This window comes from Chinchilla lanigera, unplaced genomic scaffold (genome assembly GCF_000276665.1).
Source record: "Chinchilla lanigera isolate Chin_1 unplaced genomic scaffold, ChiLan1.0 scaffold00013, whole genome shotgun sequence".
In the NCBI taxonomy this organism is placed as follows: Eukaryota; Metazoa; Chordata; class Mammalia; order Rodentia; family Chinchillidae; genus Chinchilla; species Chinchilla lanigera.
Window position 1 is genome coordinate 4,138,734 of NW_004955414.1, and position 15,552 is coordinate 4,154,285.

At 36.5% G+C, this 15,552-nt stretch overlaps 1 protein-coding gene across 2 annotated transcripts in view; it reads left to right on the forward strand.

Moving 5' to 3' along the window:
* Nox4 (NADPH oxidase 4) overlaps positions 1–15,552 on the forward strand; it is a gene marked incomplete in the record, with an annotated part of 157,696 nt that overhangs the window by 76,397 nt on the left and 65,747 nt on the right. For both annotated transcript variants that reach the window (XM_005379729.2, XM_005379726.2), the window contains 3 exon segments: positions 3,611–3,827; positions 5,585–5,749; positions 5,891–5,953. In XM_005379729.2, the coding sequence (XP_005379786.1) occupies positions 3,611–3,827; positions 5,585–5,749; positions 5,891–5,953 (445 nt within the window).

The window sequence follows — 15,552 nt, forward strand, 5'->3', positions numbered from 1 at the left end:
AAAACAAAAAAGTCCAATAGGATAACTACAGTGCCTCTTGAGGAAAAAAAAAAAAGCAACAAAGAAAGAAACATACACATTTAAGACACTGTGGAATGTGGAAAAGACATGTTAAGATTCCTATGAATGCAAACAGCATTCACAGCCATGAATTTTGATATTTCTTAAAATCTTTTATTTTCCATGGCAGAAGAGCACTCGAAATTACACAGATACAAAATTTCTTTGTCAGAATAAAATACAATATAACTTCAACATGAATAGTAAAAATTTCTCTTCTTGCATCTTCTTTGTATCTATCCCTGCCATCCTAATTCATGTCACTGTCCTAACTTGGAAAGACTTTCTAATTACTATTCACTAAAATATTTTCCCTCCCCCTTCTTTTAAACATTCTTTATCATTTTAATGCAAGGAACAATAGTACATATTAGAATTTTTCCCTTTTTTGATTCCTAGACATTTTCTGTATTGAAGTATATTGTAATGGCTTCCTTTTAAGATCAATTCACAAGAAGTTTGTGAGAGATCTATTATGTGCAAGGAACTTGCTTAAGGGATGGTAGCATTTGGCAGTGATTAGGGACATATAAGGGATATTATTCTCCTACTCTCTGGCCATCAGATCCTGCATATCTTTCAATTGCTTCTTTCTTTATCAAATTTTTCCAAAATCATAGTAAAAATTTATTAATCATGGTAAAAATTATTTATTATTATAAATGTATATATATTTATACAAAAATTTATTATACATTTATTGTATACGGTGTTCCAGAGGTTACTATATGTCTATATATCATCGACCATTTTGCTTTTTCCTTGTTACTTTTGTGATTAACTATACTCATTAGATCTGTGTTGTGGCTCTTCATTTTAAAATTAACTAATTAACATGAAATAATATTAAAACTTCAGTTCTTTACCTCTGTTAGTCACATTTCAGTTGTATAATAGCCATGCATAGCTTGTGGTGCTACTCTTTATATGCTGTCAGAGAGCTCTGACTTAGACCGTTTCCACCAGCACAGAAGTTTACAGGACAATGCTGCACCAGAGTGTACATCCCCTGACTGTGGAGGTGGGGGGGGTGTTATAATTTAAATTAATGAAATTAAAGTTGATAAAATATTAATTGTGAAAGATGTAGGTCTTAGTGGTGCTGTGGGAAAAGAAGCAACGCCAGCACTGCTTGGCAGGCAGACAGAACTGCACATTAAAGCAGACTCTTGTTTTCTTGAGATTACACTGGACTGTAAAGAAAGCCATGCATATGTTCTCTGAAACAAAGGCAATACGGGCTCAAAACAACCACAAAACTACATGTAACGTTCACCACAAATTTAAACAGATGTTGACAGATTGAAGAAAATGGATAGAGAAACAATAACTGATGTGTTTTCATCAATTCAAATATTCATAATACCAAGTTTACATTTGTTTTTAAAATTCTTTAAGAAGACTATTTTAATGGGCTTGAAATACAATTTTAAAGAGATGTGTTCTAAGAACAAATATTCTGAGGATCCTAGGAAATTCTTCATTAGTACCAGAGAAATGAGCATTTTTATTTTTTACTAAGACAATAAAAAAGTAAGTTATTGCAAACAACTGAGTTTAAAAAAACATAAGATTATTGGTTCCATAGAAATATACGACCTCCTTTTCTAAACCTGTGAGCATGTAGAACCATGAGATATTTTCGTGAAGCCGTTGGTCTTCAGTTTGAGGGTACTTCCACGAAGCACAATGGCTATTCTGCAGAGGGAGTGGCTTGGTGTGGGGAAAGGAGTGTGAACTGTGGAGTGGGACTACTTGGGATTTTCATTCCAGTCTGTCCCTGGCAGGGCTGTCCTGGGCATTTTACTGCCTGCTGTCCATGTGTTCATTCAAGGTAGCAGGAGGCCACTGATCCTTACAGAAGCACCAAGCACTGTCTGGTCTGCCCAGTACCTGCTGCTTTTCAAAATAAAAAGTCTGGTAAACGTGTGTGTGTGTGTGTTTGTGTGTGTGTGTCTGTGTGTGAGTGTGTGTGTTGGGGCTGCTTATAATTTGGGGTTTCAATATTAGACAAATGAATATTATCCAAAACTGCTCTTAAATCCTAACAACATTAGGCTGTCTGTGCTCCATGCTGTTTCACACATGCTTGTGTAACCCTTGAGTGCTGCTCACTTTTAGAATAGTTTTTTTATGTTTTAAGAAGAGGAAATAATAATGACAGGAATAAAATCTATGGAGTTATTTTTACAAGGACAATGTGAATTGTATATAAAATTTGGGATGCACTATTCAACAATTGTGGACCAGTCTAATACAATTACTATCTGTGATCCGACTGATGTTTAGATTCTCTCAAGATAGCTTCCAAAGCAGATTTTAAATTTCTGAAGGGCTATGAACCAAATTCACTCCTCATTGCATTCTGGGGATCACTGAAGATAGTATGACATGTATTATGCCAGTGTTTGTTTAATTTATGTCTAGCAGAAGAAAGGTCTGAAATATTCTACCCTCTAATCTGTCAGCTACTGCCCTTGAGATGGCCAATAGGAGCAACAGGTTTGGGCATATAGTTAAAAATGGAATCAAATGAGTGATTTATACAAGTACAATGTCCTAGCAACCCCTGTGAATGACAAGAATGGATGCAGATTTATACACTAAGCCTTCCATGGATGTCATGTGAGGCAGCCTGCTTCCAGAGTCAATTCTTTGGGAACACAAAGAGTAACTGAACATAGATACAGTCTTCACCAACCAGGAAAGAAAAATTCTGGAAATAAAAAAATATTATTGTTCTTCGAAATAAAAGTAAAGTTCACTCAATTTTTTTTCAATGGCTTTCTAAACCTTTCTTTTGTCTTCATGGTTTGACAGTGCAGCCGTGATCATCCTGATCCTCTCCGCAATCTGTCACTTAGAGACTGTTCTCAAGGTAGATTTTACTGAAGCCCTCAATAGGAAATGCAGAAATACAACCTAGAATGTCTTAAATAAGAAACAGTAAGAATGAGATTGTAAGACTTTCGGTTCTCCTGCCTGATTCATTGATTTGAGCTTTTCATCTGATTGTGTACACAGAAAGATTGAAGGGTAAACAGATTTAGGAACTGATTGCTGTGAATAAATTGTTTACAGATGATAAGAGAGACACACTTTCAGCTCCTGTTATTTTTGTTTGTTGATTTTTCTGTAAATCACCATGCGTGTTTATCTCTCCTTAGGTAAACCAAATGTGATCCCTGTATTTTTTTGTGGAGATAGGGCAAGGTGTCATCATTACAGTGTTTACTGAAGTAAAAATTTACCCAGGATTACATAGCCTGATAGACTTGAAGGAAAGGCTGTCACCTTGACACACACTTGGAAAGATTGCCTATGTTCTTTCCTATTTCCTGTGTTATTTGTTTGGAAGGCCAAAACATTTTCGCTCAGTGAAGAATTTATTAAAATTTTTAAGATATTTTAGTTTATCCTAGATATACTAGCAACTTCTGAGATAACGCTGTTTAAAAGTAGCGGGGAAAGGGATGATTACTGTCCTTTATTGTGTCCCCTTACTTCAGTCTCTTTTTCATCTGCCTGTTTGTGTCTAATTTAATTTTAGAGGGCTGCTGAAGTATCAAACCAATTTAGATACTCACCCTCCCGGCTGCGTCTTTCTTAACCAAACCCGCTCTCAGGATGTTTCCGTACCAGAGCTTCTCTCAGAACACTTTCACGAACCTTTCCCTGGAGGATTTCCAAACCCAGAGAAGCTTAACCAAAGCACGTTTGTGAAGATTTGTGTGGAAGAACCCAGATTTCAAGCTAATTTTCCACAGGTCAGATTAATTCTGCTTTAGGTCTTTAGAAAGTCTATGGGTTAAGAAAATTGATCAATATCACATTTAAACATATTTTTGATCCTGTATATTCATACATAATAGGATACTGTAGAATATTTCAACATCAACTTAGTACTAGTTACTCCCTTATAGATATTTGAGAGTTCCAGGCAAAAGACCTGTTATATTTGAGAATATAGAAAATTTAAATTGATCATATGATCTTTACATATTATGATGCTAGTGCTTACTATCAGAAAAGCAATAAATGTTATTTTAGCAAACCATTGCAAAGCAGCCTGAGTAAAAACACAGTACTAAAGCAACTAATATTACTACTATAAATCATATTGTATATTACATCATATCATATATCATATTTTTAATAGTAAATTGTAAAGTTCACGTATTGAACACTTAATGTTATCTGTTAGGCACTATGCATTGTACTAAAATGTTCTGCATGCATTTTTCCAGCATTCACAATGACTCTTGAAACTTGAATCATTTTTCTGATGAAGGAATTATGTTTACATAAATAAAATATCTTGACCAAAACCTCTAAACTAATAAGTGGTAGAGGGAACAGTCAACTACCAACTAAAATGCCTTGCTCTCTGAAAGTTTCCCTAAATATTCAGTAGTTTATTAAAAGCCCTAATTTTCCCATGTGACTGATGGAACTAGTGACATGTAAATCACATGCTCTACTCTATCTCTAGGGAAGGTGGGGAATAATGATGTCAAAATCTACTTTCAGAAGGGAAGAAAGAAACACCAAAAGCTAGAATAAATTTGTAGAATAAGTGTGCTGGTATTATCTTTGTTATTTATAATAATCCTCTACATACCTTAATAATTACTTCATTATTTCAATGCTTATCTAAATTTTACATAATGCTGACTATTAGATAAAGGAGGTCTGATGATTCCCACCTACTTAAATGTGACCTGATGATCAGAGGGTAACTGTCCCAAAACCCAAGGCTGTTACATTGCAGGACCTGTCCTACAAGACCTTTTCTTTACACAGTGGCATCGAAATTTCACATATATAGACATGTCACGATCTCTTTGGGGAGAGGAAGGTCTGGAAAACATATGTAAATAAGGTTTTAATAGTGACCATTGAGGGTTAGTTGGAAGTTTGAAGGTGATGAGGGAGGTGCAGTGTGCATTTGTAGGAGAATGGCACCCTAACAGGCTTCCGGACTTCCCAGTTCAAAACTGTCACAGTGTTTATATATGATTTTCTGTTCATACTGTGTTATGCAAATGTAAGTTTCAACATGTCTATCATATCCCATTTTTAAAAATGTGTGTATTGTGTATGTACATCATCCATATACACTATGAACACTGAAATATCTGGAGTTTTTTTTATAAATCATTAAACTGGTAAAACAGTAGTCTTTTCTTCCTAGAAAAGACTTTATCCCCTTTATCCCCTTTATCCCCTTTTACTGAAAGACATTACATTCACACATAGTGTATTTATGTGCACGGAAGGTGAAAGAATGAACTTTTACATATTACACAGAGTGTGTGGGTTTGAGATTGGGTCTTGACATTATCTGTTATACTCAAGTTGTATTTGTATGAGATTTGGCCAGTGTTCATTGTTTATTCATTCACTTTTCAAGACACAAAATAAAGTGTTGTTACAGTAATGTGTAAAATAAACAATTAGGCAAGATACAGATTCCTACAGCCCAGATATTTATTGAGGTGCATTTTCAAAAACTCCCCCATAGACTTGGCTTTGGATTTCTGGACCTTTGTGCCTGTACTGTGCCGAAAGACTTTACAGGTGCATCCGGGGCAATAAGCCAGTCACCATCATCTCAGTCATTAGTCATCCAGCAGATGTCATGGAAATCCGAATGGTCAAAGAAAACTTTAAAGCAAGACCTGGCCAGGTGAGTCACTAGACAGCAATGTTTAAAATATGCTTTAGCATGTGATCATCCATAATTTTTGAAAATTAGTAGGCATAACATCAATGGGATAGTCAAGATTTTTTTGTGATTTAAAATGTTTCCTTTTTGTCACTTTTGTAGTACATTATTCTACATTGTCCCAGTGTATCTGCATTGGAAAACCATCCATTCACCCTCACAATGGTAAGATACTTGTTTCTTGAATTTTGAAAATTTTAGAATTTAATGCATTTTTCTATATGTGTGTGTGGGGGTATGTGATTTTTCTCATTTTTAAAGTTGTAGAAGTCAAGGTTTTCACAATACCCTTAATGTTTAATTAAGCCATCTTTTTACAAAGAAATACAGTAATGTATTCAAAACCTTTGTAACTGTTCTTTATTATTTTATCACATATTCTAATTCAGTAAGTGTATTAGTCACTTCTCTATAGTTAGAACAAACCAACACACCTGGTATAAATGACTTAAAGAGGAAGAATTAACTTTGACTTACAGTTTCAGAGGGTCAGTTGATGGATAGCTGGCTCCAAGGCAGAAATGTCATGAGGGAAAGACCTGGTAGAGGAAGGTATTTAATCTATGGCAGCCAGGAAGGAGAAGGGAAGAAGTCTTTCCAGGTCAAGAACATACCCTTCCAGTTCACATCTCTGATAACCCACCTCCACCAGTCAGGCCCTGTTTCCTGTAGCACATTAATCTGTGAATTTATCAATGGATTAATCCACTGGTGAGTTTAGCACCCTCATAATCTCATCACCTTCCAAAACCTGACCTCTGAATATATGATACTTTTGGGACTCATTTTAGATCAAAACTGTAAGTAATGTATTAAAATTTTATTAAGCTATTGATTCAAAATATATAAATTTCTTAGATGTTTTTACTTTACCTTTAAAAAGTATATATGGGAAACTAATATGTGCTTAGTGTTCTTTAAAGAGATAGAATTTAAGGAAAAAGAGAATACTCTGGGTTGAGGTAAAAACATTAAAAAATCAATGGAGTATTTAGAAAAACTACAGTCAGTATAATTGGCTACTAAGCTATTTATTGGAAAAATAAATTTAGAAAAGTAAAATGAAATAAATATTGGGGGTTGAGCTATGTAAATAATGGGTAACATTAAATATACTTAATTTATCAGGCTATTTAGCATTTTCTTCATTATAAAAATAGCATGAGCCTTTTATAAAAATTCCAATAATTCACACACATAAAATAATGTAGAAACTTGTTAATTTTCTTTGTCTCCCAATCCAAAGTTTGGCAGATGAGTTTTTAGGTCTTCTTTATTTTAGTTTTTTATTTTGTGAAAACATAAAACAAAATTTCAGGACAAAATAAAGAATAGCAGTTAATATTCTGTATCATTATCCTCAAAGTAGTTATTTGGACTGTAAGACATAGACAAAAGAGAATCTTACAACAAAGAAACAAGCAGATAATACCACAAAACTTTCTTTTCAAGACCTAAGATACACTAGTAGTTTAAATGGAACACATTAGCATATATACTGAATTATTTTGAAGCAAAGGAATGTGTAATTTTGAATCACATTGTTCTGTCATCGCCTCCTTTAATATATCATGGACAACTTTTCTTGCTACTATATTTATATATGACTCATTATTTTTAATGACTACATAATATTTCACATTAGGAAAGTACAAGTTATTTAATAGTGCCATTAATGCCTGGTATTTTAGTTTTATTCATTTATAAAAGAGATAAATAAGAATAAGGATTAAATAGTTAAATGTAGGTATAAGAAAAGTAATTAGGGAGAGACCAACAAAATAATGAAAGTCAAAGTGCTGAGATTTGGGGGTGGGGTTTTACTCAGAATAGAAGTTATTTTCAAATTAGGTATATTATACTAGTTAGGTTGAAGATTCCAAAACCCTGGGCACATTATTTCACTTTTCATGCATTTCATTTCTAGTAGAATATTGGGATGAAAGCAGCACCTAATCATAGTTTGTGGTGGGCTTAAGTGAACTCTTACAAGTAAGGCATGCAGAGCACTTCCTGAAACACTGCAGAATGTGCTGTCTACATAAATAGAAGTTAGTAGCTATCATGAATTTTACTTTCTTTTTTTTGTTTTTTTTCTGGTACCGGGAATCCAACTCACAACCTTGTGCTTGCCAGGCAGGCACTGTGCCACTGAGCTAAATCCCCAGCCCTTTTTTGTTTGTTTGTTTGTTTTGGTTTTTTCCAGTATTGGGACTCAAACTCATGACCTCGCGCTTGGCAGGCAGGCATTGTGCCACTGAGCTAAATCCCCAACCCCATGAATTTTCCTTTCAATATGGGTTTACATCTTGAGAATATGTACTTATGAAGACATCTAGGCCAAAAAATATGCAATGCTAGGATAAATGAGACACAAAGGATCAAATGGCTAGAACAAAATAAGGGGGCATTGATTCAATGACATCTTCTAAAGAGACAAAAAAAATATTTTTGGTTTATTTCCTTCAAATTTTGTAATTTTATGTAGCAAACTTGTTTCTAGATAAGTAAAGAAAAGTAGTTCGGCATCTAGTGAAATCATTCTATTTTGTTGTGTTGTCATTGTGTGTTTTTGAAATCGAGTTCTTACTATGTTGCCCAGGCTGACATCCAACTTCTTATCCTCCTTCCTCAGCCTCCCTAGTAACTAGTAACTGGGCTTACAGGTATGCACCACTGTAATCATATTCTACTTTATCAAGGAGGGTGGCAACACTGCCCTGCCACAGGGACAGAATTAAGCTGTGGTTGTTTTCCTGATGGTGACAGAGAATAGTTCTGGACATACTTTCATCTGGAGTTGTATGGTGGCTGAGGGCAGTGCGAGTGGGGATATGTTGTCATCAGAAGCAATGAACACTGTGTTGCACACAAGGAATATAAAACAGGACTTTGATGTCCCAGGGACACTGCCGTCCCCGGGAGGTGAGCAACTGCCCCATGTTTGCTACTCCTCCGGAATGTGCAGGTTAATCTCCTTGCACAAGAACAGCAGGGGTCTCAGTGAATACATCTGATTGCAAAACCCTTCAATGGAAAGTTTCCGCAGAGCTGTGCTTTCATTCTGATATTTGTAAGACATATTTCCATTTTTAGGCATATAAACATGTAGGGAGGAAAAAATTGAAAAGGGGGGAAATACACAGTTTGTTTTCTCTAAGTAGCTGAAAAGATTTGCTGTCAGAAAAATTTTATTTCAGAAATTAATCTTTACTTGTGTTTGAGATTTTATTGTGAAAATTGTTTCTCCAGCAGAACATTAGATAGTGAACATGGGGTAACAATAAATGCAATTGCTAAATGCTGAGCAGAGAAGAGAGGGCTTTTCCTCCATAAAATATTGCGCAGCACCCTCAGAGTAGAGAGAACAGCATAATAAGCCATGGTGTCCCTCTTAACCAACTTCAACAAAAACATAGAATCTACTTTCCTTTTAGTATATGTGCTTTGAAAACTTTCACGTTCTCCTGAAACAAAAGTAAAATAATTTTCTTTTTTAATCTCTGGTCCATACTGACTGGAGCTCTCTAGAGCTAATATTCTTCAGTTTTTAGGTGGCAAACATGAGAAATGAGAAGAAATTGAGTGTAGATTCTGAAGGGCGTTCACCAAGCGCCTGCATGGACTGACTCCTGTCTCAGTATGACTGTGCAGAGAGTGTGATAGCCCTGTAGCAGGCCTGAGGCACAGATGGGCACTTCAGTTCTCTTAAAAGAGCCCTGTTCTTCAGGAATAGTTCTTTAAGAAAAGTAGGAAGAACGGAAAGAAGGAAGGAAGGTAGGAAGGAAGGAAGCTACTTTTTAAGACTTCAGATAGTTTGGAAAATATATTGCTGTAATACTCTTTTTGAATCCATAGTGCCCTTTAATATAGTAATGATTTAGGGAAAGTCTTTAATAGATAGCCCCATCAAGTTTTATCCATTCATTTATTTAGCACTTTCATACTTGCCTTTTTTTGAGGGTTTGCACAAACTAATCCCATCATAGTGGGAACAAAGCAGTTTCTTTCCCTTGGTCACACCCTGAAGGTCATGCACTCTTTTTGACTGGGAACTCCTACTCATCCAACATGTGTCTTCTGAGTGTCACGTCTGCTAAGAAGCCTTTACTGACCTTCCCTACCTGATTAAGCTTTATGACTTTTGCTTCCTAGGAGCACCCTGTGTACCACTTTCTGCACCAGTGTCCTTAGATTATGTGCTGCTGCTCCCGTTCTTCTTAGGCCATAAGATCCACAGTTTCAAAGATTCATTCAGAGCACATTACCTAACACGCAGGATAACCCAATATATATTAGTTGAAGGAATAAAAAACACACAATATATGACAAATATTTGGGGCTTAGCTTAAAGATGCTTTATGGACAGAGCTCGTTTTCTGTGAAGGGCACTCATACTTGGAAGGTGAAGCTAGAGGAAAAGAAAAGTAGCTGGGATTAAGGAGAAGGGAGAAATGTTTACTACCAAAGTTGTCCATTCAGAGTAGATGTACCGGTCAAGTTCTGAGTCTTAATGTTGGGGTCATGATGCGAATTTCCAGAGGAGAGTAAGGGAATGTGTCTATGGCAGAAATGGTCGGAGGGGAAGCACCAAGGAGAAGCCTGTGCGGCTCGTGGGTTTCTTCTGGTCTGACATGGAGGTCGCTTCACCCCACCCTTCCCTCACTCTTGGGGCTAAGATCAGTGGAAAATTACTTCTTAGTTGCTATTTGTCAGACAGATCCTGTTAATATTTTCTAGGTTTCTAGCAATATGTACTTTGAAGTAGATCTTGACTCTACAAATTTAGGTTTTGTATTCACATTCATTCACATTTTAAACACTTTTTCCTGTTTGGGTTATGTCTTATTAAACTTGGTATAAGTTTTTGAAAGAATTAAAAATTGCAAAATTGATTGCCTTTAAATGGTTTAGAATAGTTGGCTTCCAAAAGAAGTTTTAAGCAAAGAAAATTATTATGAAATCATCTTTCTACCATGTACTATGCCTAAGCTTAGGAAACAGATTTTAGCCTTCCCAGATTTGGGGGAGTGGTTCGCTAGCAAGTGTACTTATATCCCTCAAGGGAATTTCTGTCTTCATAAGTGGGAAAATAGGCACATCTTTCTGCTGCTTAGAAATGAATTTAAGCAAAGCAAACATGTCTAAGCTAAGTTTTATTACTGTCTTTTCCTGACGTTTCCTTCTTTTTTGCCTGGTTATTTCTATAAGTTACATGTAAACATATAGTTTCCAACATTTTCATTGCATAGTTCCCTGAAGTGTTTCTTTGGGGTAAAACAAAACAACCTTCCATATGATGGTTGTCACTGAGAAACAGGCAGACATCTCACCTTTATAAAGGGTAATAATCCCTCCCATAAGTGCCTAAGAGGTTCTTTAATGACTTTTGCCAATATTTTAATTTTTACTATGTTTTTATGAGAACTGCATTGGTAGCTAGCTCTATGTGATGCAGAAAATAATGTGACTTAGTGAGATAAGATAGTGTACACGCAGTCCTGCAGCTAGGTGGGCACATCGGAGAGAGGCAAATGCAGGCCTGCCTGGTGAGCGGGCTCGTTATTAGTTATTCTGCACTCTTTCCGCACCGCTACTCCAACTGTCGATGCTCGGCACTTTCATATTGCTAATACTACTACAGCTTTTGGATGCCTGGGTTTTGAAAGAAAAAACAAACAAATAGCATATATGACACAGGTCTATTAAAATATAAAAGTATATTTTCAAGAGAAGTCTGCAGTGGACAGACTTGAGTTATCCACACTACTAAGCTCTTCTTATACTGTGGAAAGATGAAATTCAAATAAATTACCCTGCTTGAGAAGGGTAATAACACTTATTTTCATACACTGTGCCAGTGTTGGGAAGAATCAAATACATAAAATATACAACTGTCACAATTTTAGTAGTTTGAGTTTCACCTCATTTTTAAAAATGGAGATAAATCTTTTAAAACTGAAAATACCACTTCAAAATACAAAAGATAAGGCATGGAAATAGTATTTTACTTAGGGTAAATTGATCTGATTTGTAGGAACTCAAAGGTTGGAATTTTGGTTACTTACAACACTTTAGCACTTACACATAACATGAGCTTTCTGTACAAGGATGACATCTGATTTGGTGGGTTTTCCTGGGAAACTGTGATTGTTTTCTTCTGTTGCTTTTTGGGACTGAACCATGGCATATGTTTGCCATAAGGTGCATGGAAGAACATCAGAGGGCAATGTGAATATTAGACATGGATTTTGGAATCTTACATCCTGGGTTAGAGACTTGAATCCCCCATTGTCTTGGTTACTTTTCTCTTGTTGCTGAGACAAAATAGCTGATGCCCAAAATTAAGGAAGGAAAGGTTTATTTAGATCACAGTTTGTGGAGGTTTCAGTCCATACTTGGCTGGCTCCAAGGCAGAATGGCACATGGCAGAGGGCAACAGTTCATGGTGGTGGAAAACAGCAAAGAGCATCAAAAGCAGAAGAGAGGAGGGGCAGCAAGCAGCCTCTTTCCCTCCCTTACATATGCAAACTACCCACCCCAGGGAGGGTGTAGTACTCATACCCATAATCCCAGCCTTGGACTATGGGTCAATCAAATATCTAGAAGCCCACACCATGTCTGCACGAGGCTTTAGGGGAACATTCAGGCACAAACCATAACACCCACTTCCTAGCATTATGACCCTGGGCATGATTGTTAACACGCTTACTCTTTGGTTTACCTCATGAAGTGTGATTAATGATAGCGACTTCATGGATTTAATCTATTGTGTTACTGAGAGGTAATCATGATTCTTGGTGCAGAGTAAGGTCTTGTAAATGGATGTTATTACAGTAGTGGCCACAGATAGTTACTAAAGACCAAGACAAGGATTAAACTAAATTTTTGTGGTTTATTCTGCAGTAGTGATTGACTAAGCTCTGGCCACAAGCTGACTTAGAAGCATTGATTTGGGGGTTGAGCTTTTGCCTCTTGTGGTTTCCTCTCCCTAAGGATGAATGGTATCTTAGGTGGTGCTTGCTGAGAAACACACTCTCAGAAATTTGTATGCATGAGGTTTGTTAAGGAGTGTGTTCAGGACACCAACCAGTACTGACTGAGAGACTAAGAAAGCAGGCGAACTTGATCTGTGCAGTGTAGTAGCCGCAGAGATCTCAGAGGGTCTGGCACGAGCTCTGCAGATGAAATGACAGTCCAGAGGTGCCCTGTCTTAAAGCTAGGGGGCCAAACCACTACTCTTCCCAATTGCCCCAACCTTGGACTTGAGATGCCACGAGATCAAGGCATTTAGACATAGGAAAGGAGCTTTCTTCTGTGAATAGCTCCTGGGAAGAATCTCAGCAGTGAACACTTAGCAGGCAGTGCTTTCAGCAGCTATGAAAGTGATCGATGGGTATTTTGATCCTGGAAGCTGGGAGGAGTTGGAGAAGGAGAGAATCTTAAGTACACAATTGTGTCTGTAAAAAATGGCATTTAAAAATACTCCTTTTGTTTTAAGACTTGAAATTAAATTTGAGACACACATACATCCTAGTTTATCTAAATTCATTGAAATTTTAAAAATTGTAATTCAAGTTACAAATGTATAAGAAAGATGTAAGGAGTGTATTGTTTAAGTGACCAAAGTAACCAAAATAACATAATTGATAATATATTTGGAATCAGAATCCAAGTTTCATGATTCTTCTATTGCTCTACCGACTTAAAACTTGTGTTAAATTTTATGTTTTTCTTCATCTATATTATGATTACATGTGTTTTCTAACTGGGCTCAGTAATTGCAAAATTTTAGATTTTGTACCAAAACACAACTCCTATTAAGATACGCTGTCACTTACTTTAAAGATATGTCAGAGGTGACGTTTTTAAAAGCCTAAATTTGCTGACTGTGCTGGCACAGATCTGTAATTCTGTTGTTTGGGAGACTGAAGCAAGAGGATCAGAAGTTTGAGCACAGCCTGTGACACACAGCAACTTAGTGAGACCTCTCTCAAGGTTTAAAAAAATAAACATAAAAATGGCTAGGGCTGTAGTTCAGTGTGAAAGGCCTGCATTCAGTCTCCAGTACTGACAAAAGTAGCAGACCAAGAAGGTGTGAAGCCTAGTACTTACTCCAAAATATAGCATCTTGCATATTTAGCTGAAGTAAATGCTATGTTCCTTGATATTTTTCATGGATTCTCAATTGTAGAAATAATGAAGAATCTAACTTCTAATTGTAGTAATTCATTGAAGCATACTTGATACCTTTATACCCTTCCACTGTTATTTTTTTTCAGAAACAAACATGTTATTCTAACATCTGTAGTCTCAGTTGTGTGAGTCATTATTTTTAGGCTTGGATAACCTGACTTCACATATTTTCCCATGAGTCAGAGGAAAGTCTAGCTTCCAGTTTGTTATTGTCTGCACTTACATAGCACGCCTACCCTTGCCATCATTTTTCTGTTCTGGGTTCTTAATCTCTCAACCAGTTTCTTTGGGGATATTATTTCCAGTTTTCAATGAAAACCAGACAAGACTAGCTATGGTTCTCTTAACATTTTTTTATTTTTGTTATTTACTCAATTTTATGGGGTTAACTACATTCAGAAAGTTTGCACCAGCAGTTTTGATCTCTAGTCTTACTTCATCTACTTAACTCTTAAATAATTGCATTATTCTAAGGTTCCACAGGTCTTTGAAATCTTAGAAATTGCTTAGAAATCTTAGAAATTCAGCTAGAATATATGACTCATGAGTGTGGCAGCATATGTCATGATCACAGACCAGGCACAGTGGTAGGGATTGTACGAGTGTTCGTGGAACATAACAGGACATCTGAGTTTTTTGAGAATTAAACATAACCTTACTGCTCTAATTTGGCTATTTTCAAAGGAAAATAAAATATTACTTGGGCCTAATGATAGCTTTAAGAAGTATGAACTTAAATAGTATTCAGAGAAAATCTTCTTGATATTAAATTTGACTTAGTCAGCTGGTAGTTTTGGACGCCTCTTTTTACCTGGTAGTAGAAGTGATGAAGAAGTGTTTCTGGATTGACTCACTTCTAGCTACCACCTCATTTCTCAGCCCTTCAACTTCTTTTCTTTCATTCTCTTAAATCCACCCACTTGTCGCCTTAGTAGCACTCCACTGAAACACTGCCAAATAAGTGATGGCCATGTTATCGCTAAACCCACTGCTGATTTCCAGTGCTCAGCAGGCTTGAGCAATCAGCAGCATTCTGTCCTGATCACCGACTTTATTGAAATATTCTCTTTGTTTTGTTTCCAGGATAACCACTCATCTGGCTGTCTAATTTTATGACTAATACTACTCAGTGTTTTCCTTTTGCTGTTTTGTTTTGGTATCCCCATGAGCGCGATTGTCTGTTCCTTGAACCTTTGCCCTCCTTAGCTGTACACACTTCTCTGGTAATCTCTCCAGTCTTATTGCTGCATCGATCTGCCATCATCTCTCAAATTTACATTTCTAGCTCAGATTCCAACTCTGAAATTCAGGTTCCAATAGCTGAGTGTCTAACAGATGTTTAGGGGGCTGGCTTTTACTTTGGATTCTAAGGGAGTTCTTGGAGGGTTTGAGTAGAGAAATGATGTCACGTGCCTTGCTTTTTGACAGGATCACACTCGCCGCTGTGTTAAGAGGAGATGAAAGAAGCAAGAGGAAAAGCAGGGAGAGAAGTTAGGAGGCTGTTGCAGTCATCCTGTTGAGGTGTGATGATAACTTCGATCAAGGAGGTGGCAGTGGAGATTTTATAT